We start from the raw sequence: 13917 nt of genomic DNA on the forward strand, positions 1-13917 counted from the left end.
TAGCAAACTGGCTATAAGTTCCTCAACACATAAGGAATGCACATGCAACATGATCACATAGTACGAACAATAGTTGAACAATACCCAATCACATAGTACAAACAACAGTATATAGTTTTAATAAGGGATAGTGTCACGTGTACAATTAATTAGAGGAAGAATTGTTGCTTGATGTGTCCTCCGCGCCTTGATAATCTTTCTAGCTGGCCCCCGAACTGAGAGAGGGACAAACATACACACATGATATGTCTGAATGCACTCTCTAGTCTATTCACAGGACAGACAGAGTTTTTCAGCTACATGCCTTGTGATACTTCTGTTAAGAAGGTACAAAGGTAATTATCATGCTCTGGGTAGAATGAAGAGAATTAGTCATATGGTGAATGTACGATAGGAAGCACATTAGCATATTCTTTTAAATATATTCATATTTAAAAGTAAGCCTTCTGAAGTATATTCAGGAATATAAGAAATGAGGAAGTGCACTAAGGGGGTTGCTTTGTGGACATATAGCATAGAACAAAGAGAGATGTAAGAGATAGGGACATCATGAGGCTGGGTACACCATGGACAAGGTGTCAGTCCATTTCAGTGCATACATGCACACCATACACAATTTTGGAGCACAAATTAGCCTAAACTGCATGTTTTTGCGAGGAAACTCACCAATCACAGGGAGAACATGCAAACTCTACGCACACAGACCTAAGGTGGGACTAGAACCCCCGACCTTAGAGGTGTGAGGCCACATTCCTTACCATTACACCATCGTTTACACCCATATTTGTTCATTAAATCTAAATCACTGTCTGTTTAGTTTGAGGAAGAAACCATATGTCACAAATCCAAGTTAGCTGCCTAGCATGATGCTGCCAAAACCCGAACATAGCAGCGTCCAGTCTCATCTGTGGAATGAGTTGATGTCGGAAATGAATTATCGCTTAGGATGAAACATGTTCATCTGACTTTTCAAACCATATCGCTTAAGTGATATTTGAATATTTTGCCTCCGTGATGCTACCTCCTCTGTGATTTGTTACCTGTTCCATTAATTTGAATTAACCAAAGTAATGGAGAAAATGAATAACTGAATAACTGAATAACTAGACTGTGTTCACTCAGATCCAACCATTCACCGAACTCAATGTCCTCTACCAAATTTTCTAACCTAAATTTTATTTATACTGTAGCCTAGCATGGTAAAATGGTGGTAAAAAAGCATGTATCCGTATTGTGCAAAGCAGATTTTTTATACCCTCTGAGCCTCTTTGAAATGTATGAATAACAACTGGTCAGACACACACAACCTTACGACAGGATGAACCTCCAGCCACTAACGTACCTGTATGTTAATTAGGGGTGCAACGAACAGTCGACATTATTGACTAAAATCGATGATCAAATTAGTTGAAACAAATTTTATTGTCGATTTGTTGATGACATCAGCGCGCTTGATTTTCACATGAACAGTGAACGCTTGACGTGTATGTGTTTGGCTTAGTGGAGTAAAGTGAGTAATAGCGCAATGGCAAACACCCTCATGAGGAAAAATCTTCTGAGTGTGGGAACATTTCATTCTTTGCTCGAACAAAACAGCCACTAGAATTAGAGGGAAAGACGCTGGCGGGGGTAGGGCCGCTTTGTGAAGGACACGAGAGTCAGGCTAGTGGGAAAGGATTCATGATCCTGGAGAGAATGTGGATAATTAGTGACTGTGTGTTGGTGTCGGGGGTTTATTTCCAGTTTTTCACAATCAACCTTTCTAAGTTAAGTTCACGCACACACACACACACACAATAGCTGGCTTTTGAGATGTAAAAGTGCATTCTCTCTCTCTCTTTCACACACAGACACTAATTAGCATTATTATCATCAAGTGTGTGTCCTATTCTCACTTACCTCAATCTCTGCCCCTTCACTTCGCCTGATGTGCCATTCAGCACAGGTTTTAGCGCAATTTTTGTTCAACTTAACTTTCATAATTACCATCCGCCATCTTTAAGGTGTAATTAACAATTATATGTTATTGCCTCAACTTTGCTTTTCTTTGGTTTTAGATTTTGTTTCCTCAGGAAAGTTCCTTTAAAACATAATTTTTAATCGAATGATAGTTACCATATGCACAAAACAATCTCATGTTAGATTTAAAAGCTGAATACTAAATAAGAGCTATTGAGTAATTGTGATGGTAGTAATCAGATTAATCCTTTTAATAATTAATAGATGAATTGATTATCAAAATATTCGTTAGTTGCAACCCTAAAGTTATCTTCCTGAGAATAAGTGTGAAAGTACAAAAGTTCCTTCCCAGACAAAGTGACTTTGTAATTGATATTGGGTGTGTATAGGTGTGTGTGGGTGTGTGAAGGCCACATGTACAGTACAGTGCAGAATATAATGCCCTAAGCTCTGTGCGTGTCTGCTTGTGTTGTGTTTGTTTTTATTTCCCTAAGTACATATGATATTCATGATGTCATTACTAATTATTAAACTTGCCCTGAGGCAGTGGTAGCTCAGTATGTTAAGGTTCTGAGTTACCAATTGGAAGGTCGGCAGTTCAAGCCCCAGCTCCACCAAGTTGCTGCTGTTGGGCCCTGGAGCAAGGCCCTTAACCTTGTTAAGTAGGGGTTGAGGTATCATGGCTGACCCTGCACTCTGACCCCAGCCTCCTAACCAGCTGGGATGTGTGAGGAAAAGAATTTCACTCTGCAGTAATGTATGTGAGACAAATAAAGGCTTAACCGAGGAATATCTTTTTGTTAACATTGTTAGGCCATTTCTGATCATCTTAATGCCACAGTTTGTAAATCTTATACAATTTTATTAAGGTGCTAAAGTTTATTTGATTCTATGCAGTGGAAATGAAAAAGCCTTACCATTACTTAATGTTACTAAAATAAATGTAACAGCTTCGTCTATGGGAAGATGCATTTTTGTTCCTTGGCGCTAAAGCAAACAATGAAAACCATGTAAATTGAAACAGACTCAAGGATTTCGGAAACCACAGCCACATGTGCAGCAGCTGAGCCACATGTTATGCACTGAGACTAATAAATAATTTGTTTTTGTAGGCTTTCTGTTAGACTCCTGAGTGATGCAACCGAAAAGCATTCCCTCGATCGTCAGGAGATTGCAAGCTGGGATTCGTTCTAGGCCTGGAGAACGAAATATACAGTAGATGGGAGAGATGACATACTGTCCCATTCTTATTTTCCTTTGTGTCAGTCGCAGTGATACTAGCCAATCATGGGCATCTGTAAGCTCATGTTTGTGGAAGTGGGCAGATAGTGCTTACCTCACAGTACATCCTGCTGCCCTGTGATGAAAAAGATGTGCTTATCTCAGAGAAATTCATGTAAGCTGTGGTTGGTAGCTGTTATATAACAGGGACACTTGGCTGGTGTGTGGGATTTGGCAGGCAACCAAACTGGGGAGAAAAGAGGGCAAATAATAAAGGATGCATTTATATATCGTGAGGATTAGTTTTGACAGCATGATAATGAAAGAAGCGCCATCTCAATCCCCGTTACCATGACTCACTCATTTTTTCTGCCTTAAAACAGACGCAGTCCAGTACGTTTTTTTTTTTTATTCAAAAATATAATGATAATAGAGCTTGAAATATTTTTCCATTATAATCACTGGAGCTTTTCATGGTATATCACTGTTACTGTAACAGATTAAACCTTAGTCACAAATGATTTCTTTGAAGTTTTTTTTTTTTTTTTTTTTACACGTGTGATCTAAAAGATCTAAGAATTTTAATGATGTGATTACTTTGTACTTTGTGCCTTGAGTTTATTCCAAATTGCTTTTCAGAAACATTGATGCTGGTGTATAGCATGTGCAGACGTATTGTGTGTGTGTGTGTGTGTGTGTGAGTGAGTGAGTGCTCTTGCTGCAGCTCTTGTGTGTACTGCAGTAGGGTTTTGCAGGGGGAAGCCCGCATAATGAATGCAGTTCAGCCAGACTGAAGGCGTGAAAGACCTGAAGAGCTGCAGCACTACTGTCTTCTTTGTACTCTTTCACAATCACATGTTCATCTTCATGCCTCTGTTAAATAAACATTCAGTGTGCGGCCTAGAAAAAAATCCTGTGAAGACAACTAAAGACTCTAAGTGAGCTTTTCTACCAGACCGTACGGCGCGACAAGGCTCTGCAGATTTAACTCGTAATCCTCCGCATACTTACTAAAATCACAAACCCAAGAATGATATTGTGTGGTGAAAAGTGAGCAGGCAGGTTGTCATCACTTCACCGTTTGACCTATTTAGTCCTGATTTACTAGAATGTTCTCATGACGCCTGAGCCGACCAGACCAATCAGAACTCTTCTTCCACAGCTGGCCTGGAAACCCAGTCATTTCCACCAAGTGTAACCATAGCACACGTAGAAATGAGGCCAGGAGTCCCTCTGCAGCTCTGCCACAGCTTATTCTCACACACACATGTACACACACCTCAAGCAAACCCTTACCTTAACATCAGGAAACAAAAGGAATCACTCTGGATCTTTAAAAGTTCAAAACTTTTAGATATTCCTATGCATCTGACAATATTTGGTTCCTACCAAGGTATAAAAACAAAAAATAAAAGTGGTGTGATGCTGTAGAATACTATCATGATGCTAAGTACTTGTACCTTAAATATGTGACTAACTCGATGCTGTGCATTAGGTAAGTTGAATAAGCAAGACAGTGGAGTTGAAATGCCTGATTTCCAGTGTCTCTTCTCAGTCATTCATAGACGTGCAATCCACAGATGTAGTCCAGAAACCTGTAGTTCCCTCAGGCAGGAAATCCACACCAGGAAACATTAAACTGCAGCAAGCTCTTGTCTTACAAGAACTACTGGCTCGTCTGTGTCTGCGTGTGTGAACCACAGTGGAATCAATAATTTCTCAAATCTGATTGGTCAGAAGGTTTTGCTTAATTTACTGTAACAGTTTAATTGTTTCTGGGTTAGGTTAGATAGACACATACTGCAGACACAGCATCTTTAATTTTTTTAGCTTAAACACTTGAGTTGTTTAGGGCCTTGCTAAGCACCCAACAGGGGCAACATGGTGGGGCAGGGGTTTGAACCTGGGTCCTTCCCATTAGCAGTCCAACACCTTACCCACTGAGCTGAATTTTTTTTTTTTTTTAAAGTCTTTCATTTTTGTAAAGCTGCTTTGAGACAATGACCATTGTTAAAAGTGCTATATAAATAAAATTTAATTGAATTGGATTAAAGCTGGGAAACGATAGTCTGTTTGAGGCTGCCCTGACAGCAGGGCTTGAACCTCCTACCTGAGCCACCATGCCCTGCTTTCTGATATGGTTTCTTAAATAAATATATTTTTTTAACATAAGACTCAACAAGAACAAATAGTTGTTCTCCTGCCATAATGTGTCATTACCATTAGTGGCTAAAAATGCTGAGGTTTATTCACAAATTCGAAATGGTAATTAACTGTTTCCCCAGTGTACTTTTTCCTTATGTTTTATAATGTACCCAAATGATTGTAAATGGAGCTCTTACATAATTGAGTTTTTTTTTCCTTGTGCTCAGTGTTTTTGGGTTAAGTTGAACAAATAGATCATGATTTTATAACAATTAAATCAAATTGTTATACTTAAAATATTAACTATATTTTATAACTAATACTCACTTACTAAACAAATTATTTAATTCTATCTGAATCGAATATATTAGTTAAAAAAAAACAAAATAAGTCATTTTTTAATGTCATTACATATAGTAATCCTATATACTGAATGATCCACTAGAGGCCGCTGTTCGGGCACATACTTCCTGCTTGTTTTTTTTTTCACCAGAATGTAATGGGTTCCAAAAATTGCACCATAGCCTGAGCAGAAACTGCTCAGGTGATGCTGGTTGTGTTGGTTAGGTGTTAGCAGGGATGTTCTCACTAGACGTTCATTGAACAGCCCAAGCCACCCCAAGACAAGGAAGGTTAAAGAGGCGCGCGCAGAATACAGGGCTTATCATTTACCTCGACATTTCCTTTATGGAAGGTATATTTAGGTCCCATTCGATTAACTCTTTTTCGTAATCCTATACTATATATCACAATATTTACATTTCCCATTGACTATTTTTGAATCTCCACGTCGATTTATAAAATTTAAGAGAGTAAAACAGCGACTTTTACACTACCCATAAGGCTTTGCTGTGCTAATTTGCATACCACCAATCCGATCTCAAATGGGCGGGGTTATACAGCTGAATGCTAATACAAGCCAAATGCTTACAAAATAATTTAATTAACTGCGTATTTGATTTAAAAAAAAATAATCATAATTTGGTTATTTATTTTATTTAAAAAAATATATATTTTTTAAAACCTTCTTATTTTTATGTATTTATAACCTTTTACATTTTTATGCCTTTCTCTTTTAGGTGGCTCTTCTGGGAATGGACATTGTGTCTGCTTTAGTGACCAGATTGCAAAATCGCTTTAAACCCCAAATTGGTACAGGTAACAAAGGTTGATTAATGTTTAAACTGCACAATTCCCCTCTTATTTCACTATATATTCCTCTTGCACTTATAGAATGGACAGTTTTATACTAAATGTTCTATTCTTAGCCTGATCCAATATTCATGTTTATTGTGTCATATTCATGTTTATAAAAAGAGGAGTAAGTTTTCTGTCTTTGTCCTTTTGTCTTCAGTCCTGCCTAGTTTAACAGACCGTTTAGGTGATGCCAAAGACCAAGTAAGAGACCAAGCCCAGACACTGCTGTTAAAAATAATGGATCAAGCTGCCAATCCACAGGTATGAACCCCTTTTAGTAGTAAATTCATGTTACACAGTCTTTTGTGCAAACAGTGTTTTATGCTTTAAATCATGTGAACTTGTGTTTGCAGTACGTATGGGACCGAATGTTGGGAGGATTCAAACACAAGAACAACAGGACCAGAGAGGCTGTCTGTTTTTGCCTTGTTTCCACACTAAATATGTGTGTATGGCTTTTTATCATTTATGTGAATTAATAAGTGTAAATAATGAAAATGATTATTTACATTACCTTATATATTTTTTAAAAGATATGGAGCCCAGGGTTTAACTCTGAGCAAGATTGTGCCTCATATATGCAGTCTGTTAGGAGACCCTACAAGTCAGGTGAGTACAGGGTGCTCTTTTGTTTCTAGTTAAAAAACAGTTTCACGAGGTTTGTTATAAAAACATGGTTTTGTTCGCCATCTAGTGGCCAAATAATATACTACATAAAAAGCAGTTTACAGTATGTTGGTGTATATCAGTGGGTGTACAGTAGAGTCTGCCATGAAGGACCAACATCTTCAAAAACTTAATATTAGTTTTTTGTTTGCTACATTTTTTTATTATTAAGCTTTAATTGCTTATTCCAATAAAATCACAAATACCAATTCAGCTATTTTATCAAATTGATATAATTAAAGGAGACAGAAAAAAGATATATGTAAAAAAAATGCAATGTTCTTAGCTAATACCAACTTCTGATTTTTTTAAGGTATGACCTGCCGGTACCAACTTTGGCTGATTCGTATTTTTTATAATCTATTATAAAACAATAAGCATACATACAAGCAGACAGCATACATAAGCATTTTTGTAACCTTGTACACTTTTGTTTAATTAAAAGTATTTTTTATATGTATATAATTAACCCTGGTCTATCAAGTCACTTCAGTATTTACAAAACTTTCTCTAGGTTACTGATCAGAGCCTTTTTATCCAAATAAAAGCCCCCTGCCAATGAAAAAAATCAACAGGGAGGGTGAACCTTATCACATGCCTTCTCCAAAACATGACCTTTACACACACACGGTTGGTTTGGTTAGGGGCGGGAATAACATGTTTGGCTAGTGCTCCTTCAAGTGACGTGAAAGTGCCCGGTTACAGACGGCTCTAGTGGGATTCAAACTCATGATCTCCAGGTTACAATGTGAATGCCAGAGCACTCCCCAATGTCATGCTGTTCTGGAGAGCGTGTTTGTGTGTGTGTGTGTGTCAGAGAGAGAGCGAGAGAGATTGGCACAGCTTTGGTTGTATTCAAGGCTGTTGGGATCAGTCGGTGCATCTCTAGCTAATACTGGATTTTTTTTATGAGAAAAAAATAAACAAAACAGCCTATAATATGATCACCTTTTAATTATTATTTTCATTGCCATAATTTGTAACATATTAGATTCGACAGTTTGATATACAGTATACATATTTTAATCCTATTGGGTCACCCTATTGGGTCACAGTGTTTATGTATTTTTGTAACAGTGTTTCTTCGCATCTCCAGGGTTTGAATATCTCCTCAAGTTGTGTGTGTGTATATGGAGTATACAAATTCAGTTCAATTAAATTTTATTTTGTATTTATTTATTACATATTATTATACTGTATGTATTATATTATATAGACATTCATTATACAAATGCTTGGTGGGTTTTCTCTGAGTAATGCTGTTTCCTCTCACAGTCCAAAGACATGCGGTATAAGGTGACTGGGATGTCCAAGTTGCTCGTAGCGTATGATTTGATGTGTGAGTGTGTATTATTGTGATCTGCAGCGCCTTGGGCACTTGTGCAGGAGGGCATCGCTCCATGGCCACCACGACCCAATAATAGATGAATGGATAAATGGATGGATGGATGGATGCATGGAGAGAAGGATTTTTTAATAATATATTGAGCTTTATATATATACAGTACGTATATACTGTATTGAGGGTCAAGAGCACAAAAGAGGGAAGTGGAAAGAGGAAATAATTCCATATTCACATTAAAGTGGCAGCTCGTTGGATTATTTCGAGTGTTATCTTTTCTTCCGCATTCAGACCATGGTCAGGGGAGCCTGGTGCACTAGAGCCAGACTGCACGACAGATTCTACAATTTGAGTGCCATGTTTGTTGTTAAAGTTCCCATTAAGTGAAGTTGAAGATTTCTTGGGAAAAGAAGGTCTTGTTCTTTGGATTGTTTTTTAAATATTAAAAACTTGGTAAAAAATCTTTTCGCCTAATAAGATCCATTGCAACTTCACTAGCGATGTCAGAGTGACACACACAACCACAAACTTCTCACAGTAACACTGTACAGTGGCATCCAACAGATCATAAGTATTTGAAATAATCCTAGTTAAGGTTTTCCCTTCATTTTAGTCATAATTCGTTACTTATTGAAATTCAAGGTGCATTTATGTCCTCTAGGTTCGAGATGGAGCTATGACCTGTCTTGTAGAGATTTACAGACATGTCGGAGAGAGAGTTCGAATGGATCTTGGGAAAAAAGGCTTGCCACAATCACGGTATGACCTTTTAAAGAAATTTTTAGCATCATTATTTAAACAAAACCTTGTTGCCATATCAAATGTAGCAGTTCTATTTTAGACCTATTGAGAAGTTCCCTTTTTGGTGTCCCGGCATGTGACGGAAGTTCTCACTTACAAACATACGGCAGTGTGATCACATTGGACTGTACACAACACTGCTGCAGCTGCAACATTGTTCTGTTGTTTTTTTTCTTGTTTAGGTTGAATGTAATTTTTAGCAGATTTGACGAAGTACAGCGATCAGGGAATATGGTGCTGTCTGCAGGTGAGTGATTACACATCAGCCCATGTGTGTATGCATTTGTTTCTGGCAAAACGCTTAAGCACCCTGTTTAATTTTTTAACGCACATTTGTTATACTGTGTGTTTGTTATACATTATGTGTGTGTGTGTGTGTATGTAGACATCCTAGAATGTAAATTTTATGACTTAATTATTAAGTAAGTATAAAAAACATTTCTAATTTTACAAACATTAGTATTCCAGCAGGAAAATATCTGTTGGTCAGAAAAGAAACCTGTAAAAGAGCCCTTTTCAGACAAACTAATAAAAAGTTTGTATAAGTAAAAAAAGAAGTAGGTGTCCTCAGAAGGCTCGTCACTCCAATAAAATTGTTTCTGTAGCTCGTAAAAAAAAAAAAAATCATATATAAGGTTCAAGATTGTGCAGCACAGAGTGCCGTATCCTTTTTTTCAGCGCAATCTAGGCAACATGATGAACTTTATTTCATTTTAACCAACTATACAAACATGACTGAGCAAAAAATTGTAAAAATGGGTCATAAAGGCAGTAAAATAGCACAGATACACATGATCACGTGTTTTTATTGTTGTTTTTCGGTTGTTTCTATGACCAAAAAAAAATCTAATAAATAATAATAATAATAATAATAATAATAATAACAACATGCTAATTTTGGGAGTTGTAAAGTCATTCTTAACTTTGGTTCTTTCTGACATATCCAAAAACCCAAAGACACAGTTCAATGTCTGAAGTCTTCCCATTAACACACACCGGCAAGGATTTCATATAAGCACATGAATATACTGTACCGGTGCTGTGTATGCACAGATCTGTTATGCATGTGTTCAATGCATTCCTAAGCCTTTTGCACAGAACTATAGGACAGTATATAGTATATACTGTATATGTCATAGCTTAATCTCGTTGGCTTGTTTCTGGTTTGTCTTCTGGTGGATTTCTTTGGATCTTTGGATTGGATGATACATACAGTAACAGCATACAGTAGTAGTCCTAAGAGAAATAAACAAAATGGTATGAAGAGGTGCAGAGGTCGGAACTGACTAACTGATTTGTAAAGTCCTCGCGCATGTCAGGCTTGTGCTGCAATTTTACAGTATATTTTGACCTCTGAATATATTCATAACACATTATCACCAGTAATTAAGGACAATACAGACACCCTCATCCAGAGCGGCATACATTTTTATCCCATTACATATCTGAGCACTTGAGGCTTGAGGGCCCACCGGTGGCAACTTGTTGGTTGTGGGGTTTGAACCTGGGACATTTTGAACTGTAGTCCAGTGCCTCAACCACTGAACTACTCCTGACTGTCATGAAACTTGAAACACCCCCTTTGCTTATTCACGTTGATGGAGTGCCAGGCAGATCGGCCACGCCTCCTTCATTGGGACAGGCAGATACATCGGCCACATGGCTTTCAGCAGATTGAAAGATACACAGATTTTATTTCAAGCACTCATACTGTAAACTTTCTTTACTGAACCATAAGTATTTACACCCCCAGGCCTTAAATGTTAACTAGTGCAGTGGCTAAGAGCTCTAAAGCATCCTTCATTCTGCTGAGTGTTTGAAGGAGGAGGTGGAAGCGACTCAGTGTTTCTTTGTGTTGTTTAAAGGTTAGCACACGTCAGGGTACCCGTCCGGTTAACTGGAATGGAAAAGTCCCCTTTCTGAAGGAGGCCAAGCAGAGAGCATTTAAAATGGAGAAGGAGAAATAATAGATCGGATTAGGAACTGCGGCAAAGTAGACAAGAAGGTTTAAACAAGCAGCTGCAGCTTTTTTTTTTCTTCTTTTTTTTCTCGTTTTTTTGAGAACGGTGCCACTTTGTATCTGCAGTCACAAGATCACACAGAGAGGGGAGGAGAGGGAGAGAGGGAGGAAGGCAGGGAGGGAGCAGTAAAGACAGGAGAGTGAAGCTATGCAGAGCAAAGGAGAGCAAACGCTCGCACTTATGTACACACACTAACAATACTGCGTCGACCATCAGCACACTGGCCATGACGTCTGGGGAAGGTAAGAGCTCAGCAAGCAGCCAGTTTTAGGACATTTCTTCTAGAGAATATTAATAGACTCGGGCAGGTGATTAAGATTTCATGCACACGCCGTGTGTGGATGCATGCTGTGAGTTGAACACAGTGTTTACGTAAGGTTGACTGTGGCGTTTGACAGCTAACGTCCTTTTCGTTAAAAGTGAAGCAGGTGCTCTTTTATAGACCTTCATTATCCCTCTTCCGTCCTGTGGCTCCATGCAAGTTGCTGCACGATTTGGTTTATTTTATTGGGCTACATTCATCTGGAGTGACATCTTGCACTGTGTCAGTTCTCATATTTCTCACACAGGATTAACTATTCATGCTAAAGACTTAAATGTTTTAAACTGTGCAATTTGAGCAACGTGACCTAGTCTTTCTGCAGAAGTAATCAGTGAGAAACACATGTCTGTCTTCTGGTTATTGTTATTAATAGTAAAAGAAATAGTGAAACACTATGTTTATTTATTTTTTCATTATTTTAAACTGGGTACGAATGCATACATATAATACGAATAAGAACAATGATAAAAAAAATCGAGCATTGTTCTTAATATTAAGCAACAGAGATGGAGGAATTTCATGTATTGAGACACTGACTAATTAATTCGATTTTTTATTAATTTGTCATTAATTTTTATATAGAGAGAGGCATATAAGGTGTTGAAACATTCCAGTTCCTCTATAATCCTACAGGTGGTGCGCTCTAAGCTCTTACACGTTCTACAGGCAGCACAGCATCATGTATGGTGGCCGCAAATTATTTGCCAAGTTTGTTTAAAAATAACAATTATGGCTCATTACATACTAGAGTTAAGTGCTACTTAGTGAAAATGTAACTTGTTTGTAGAATTTAATTTTCAATTCAGTGTTATACTCTATTGTTTAAATGTGTAAAGCTTTATAGCTATGGTTCTAGGTTTTTAAAACTGTAACAAAATTGAAAAAATGATCGAAATTTTTTGAAATAAAATTGAGATGCTTACATAATCGCAATACAAATCGAATCACCACCTAGGTATCGTTATGATATTGTAATGAATGATCCATGGTGAACTTTTAAGCAATTTAGGCCAAAATGAAATATTTTATTTAACTTTCTGTAAGTTGGTTACTGCTACGTGGCACTATTAGTTTAAAGAGTTTTATCTTTAAGATGATGGACATGGTGTCCTTAATTAAAAGCATCGGGATGGCAGACCTAAAAAAGGAAGAACAGTATTTTCTCAGTAAGTTCGCTTATCGAAATTGATTCCTAGATGAATTAAATTAAAGCACTTGTTTACTGCTTGCAGAACTGAAGTGCCTAGTGGGACAGTTTCATTGCATGCTTACTTTAATGCTCCAAGCTTGTTAATATACTGTTGATGGCATTTTTTAAGAGTATGAATAATTAGGGATGGTATTTTATTTCTGCATATACAGTACCAGGCAACAAGTTTATTGATAGTGTTTACTGTACTGTAGCTAGTGTTACCACTTCTCCTGGTTTTCTCAAGAGTGTCCCTTTTAAACTAATCTGCCTTGGAAATTATATCACACTTCCCAAAACATCATCTCATTTTAAACACAGCTATATTTAAGTAATCGATATTGCAGCGCACAAGCAATCCAAAAATGGTTGTCATGACGATAAACGCAAAAAAGAGCAGAACAGTATTAGTAAGTAAGTAAGTTCGCTCATTTTAATGAATGCCCCTTATTATAAAAAAAAAAGTCCTTGCAGGTTTTTTAGTTTGTTGTGTAGTACAGCCAGCACTTTTAGTTTGAATCTTCAACAATTTCCGTCTTAAAGTTTGTATATGACAGAATAAAAATGGTTTTGCTTTCATTTTTAGGCATCGAACAAATAAAGAGAACCGAACTAATTCAGCTGTAAGTTGGGAGCTTTATGAGCTTTATTTCTGCTCTAGTCAAGCTTAACGAGAGGTTGTAAAAGACAGGATATGATGAATCGAAGGTTTCAGTTTTCCTGTTTTTGCATGTCATACAGTAAATGGGAACTAATTGCACATAGGAAGTAGACTTGTGGCTGTGATGCTGATGAAACGACAGGCCACAGAGTTTAGAACTGGTCAGAGAAGTCATTTAAACCAGTCGTTTGGAGTCGGTTTACTGTGTGTACATATTTTAAAAAATAATTTAAATGTTTTTTGTGATGTTACTGAAATCACAGCTTTATGACATGTATGCATAGAATAGAGAAATCTATTGATTGTTTGTGAATGCATCCGTGCGCAGTTGTTTGTGTATGTGTGTATAAATGGCTGCCTTGTAGAAGAACATTAAAGGTATTACTGGGTTTG

General features: G+C 37.3%; 1 protein-coding gene and 1 non-coding gene across 19 annotated transcripts in view; one reads left to right on the forward strand and one right to left on the reverse strand.

Moving 5' to 3' along the window:
* Window positions 1-13917, forward strand: part of LOC128542760 (CLIP-associating protein 1-B-like) — a 70198-nt gene that overhangs the window by 13082 nt on the left and 43199 nt on the right. For 17 of the 18 annotated variants that reach the window (XM_053512744.1, XM_053512743.1, XM_053512748.1 and 14 more), the window contains exons 3-8: window positions 6405-6483; window positions 6680-6783; window positions 6876-6967; window positions 7056-7131; window positions 9192-9289; window positions 9514-9578. In XM_053512744.1, coding sequence (XP_053368719.1) covers window positions 6405-6483; window positions 6680-6783; window positions 6876-6967; window positions 7056-7131; window positions 9192-9289; window positions 9514-9578 — 514 coding nt within the window. Of the gene's footprint in view, window positions 1-6404; window positions 6484-6679; window positions 6784-6875; window positions 6968-7055; window positions 7132-9191; window positions 9290-9513; window positions 9579-11471; window positions 11595-13917 lie in introns of those variants that run through there. The other variant, XM_053512758.1, reaches the window with a different exon arrangement.
* Window positions 5828-5959, reverse strand: LOC128543530 (U4atac minor spliceosomal RNA). The gene has a single exon (XR_008365752.1). It is a non-coding gene; the product is annotated as a U4atac minor spliceosomal RNA (small nuclear RNA).

The sequence above is a fragment of the Clarias gariepinus genome, chromosome 15 (genome assembly GCF_024256425.1).
Source record: "Clarias gariepinus isolate MV-2021 ecotype Netherlands chromosome 15, CGAR_prim_01v2, whole genome shotgun sequence".
NCBI classification, from domain to species: Eukaryota; Metazoa; Chordata; class Actinopteri; order Siluriformes; family Clariidae; genus Clarias; species Clarias gariepinus.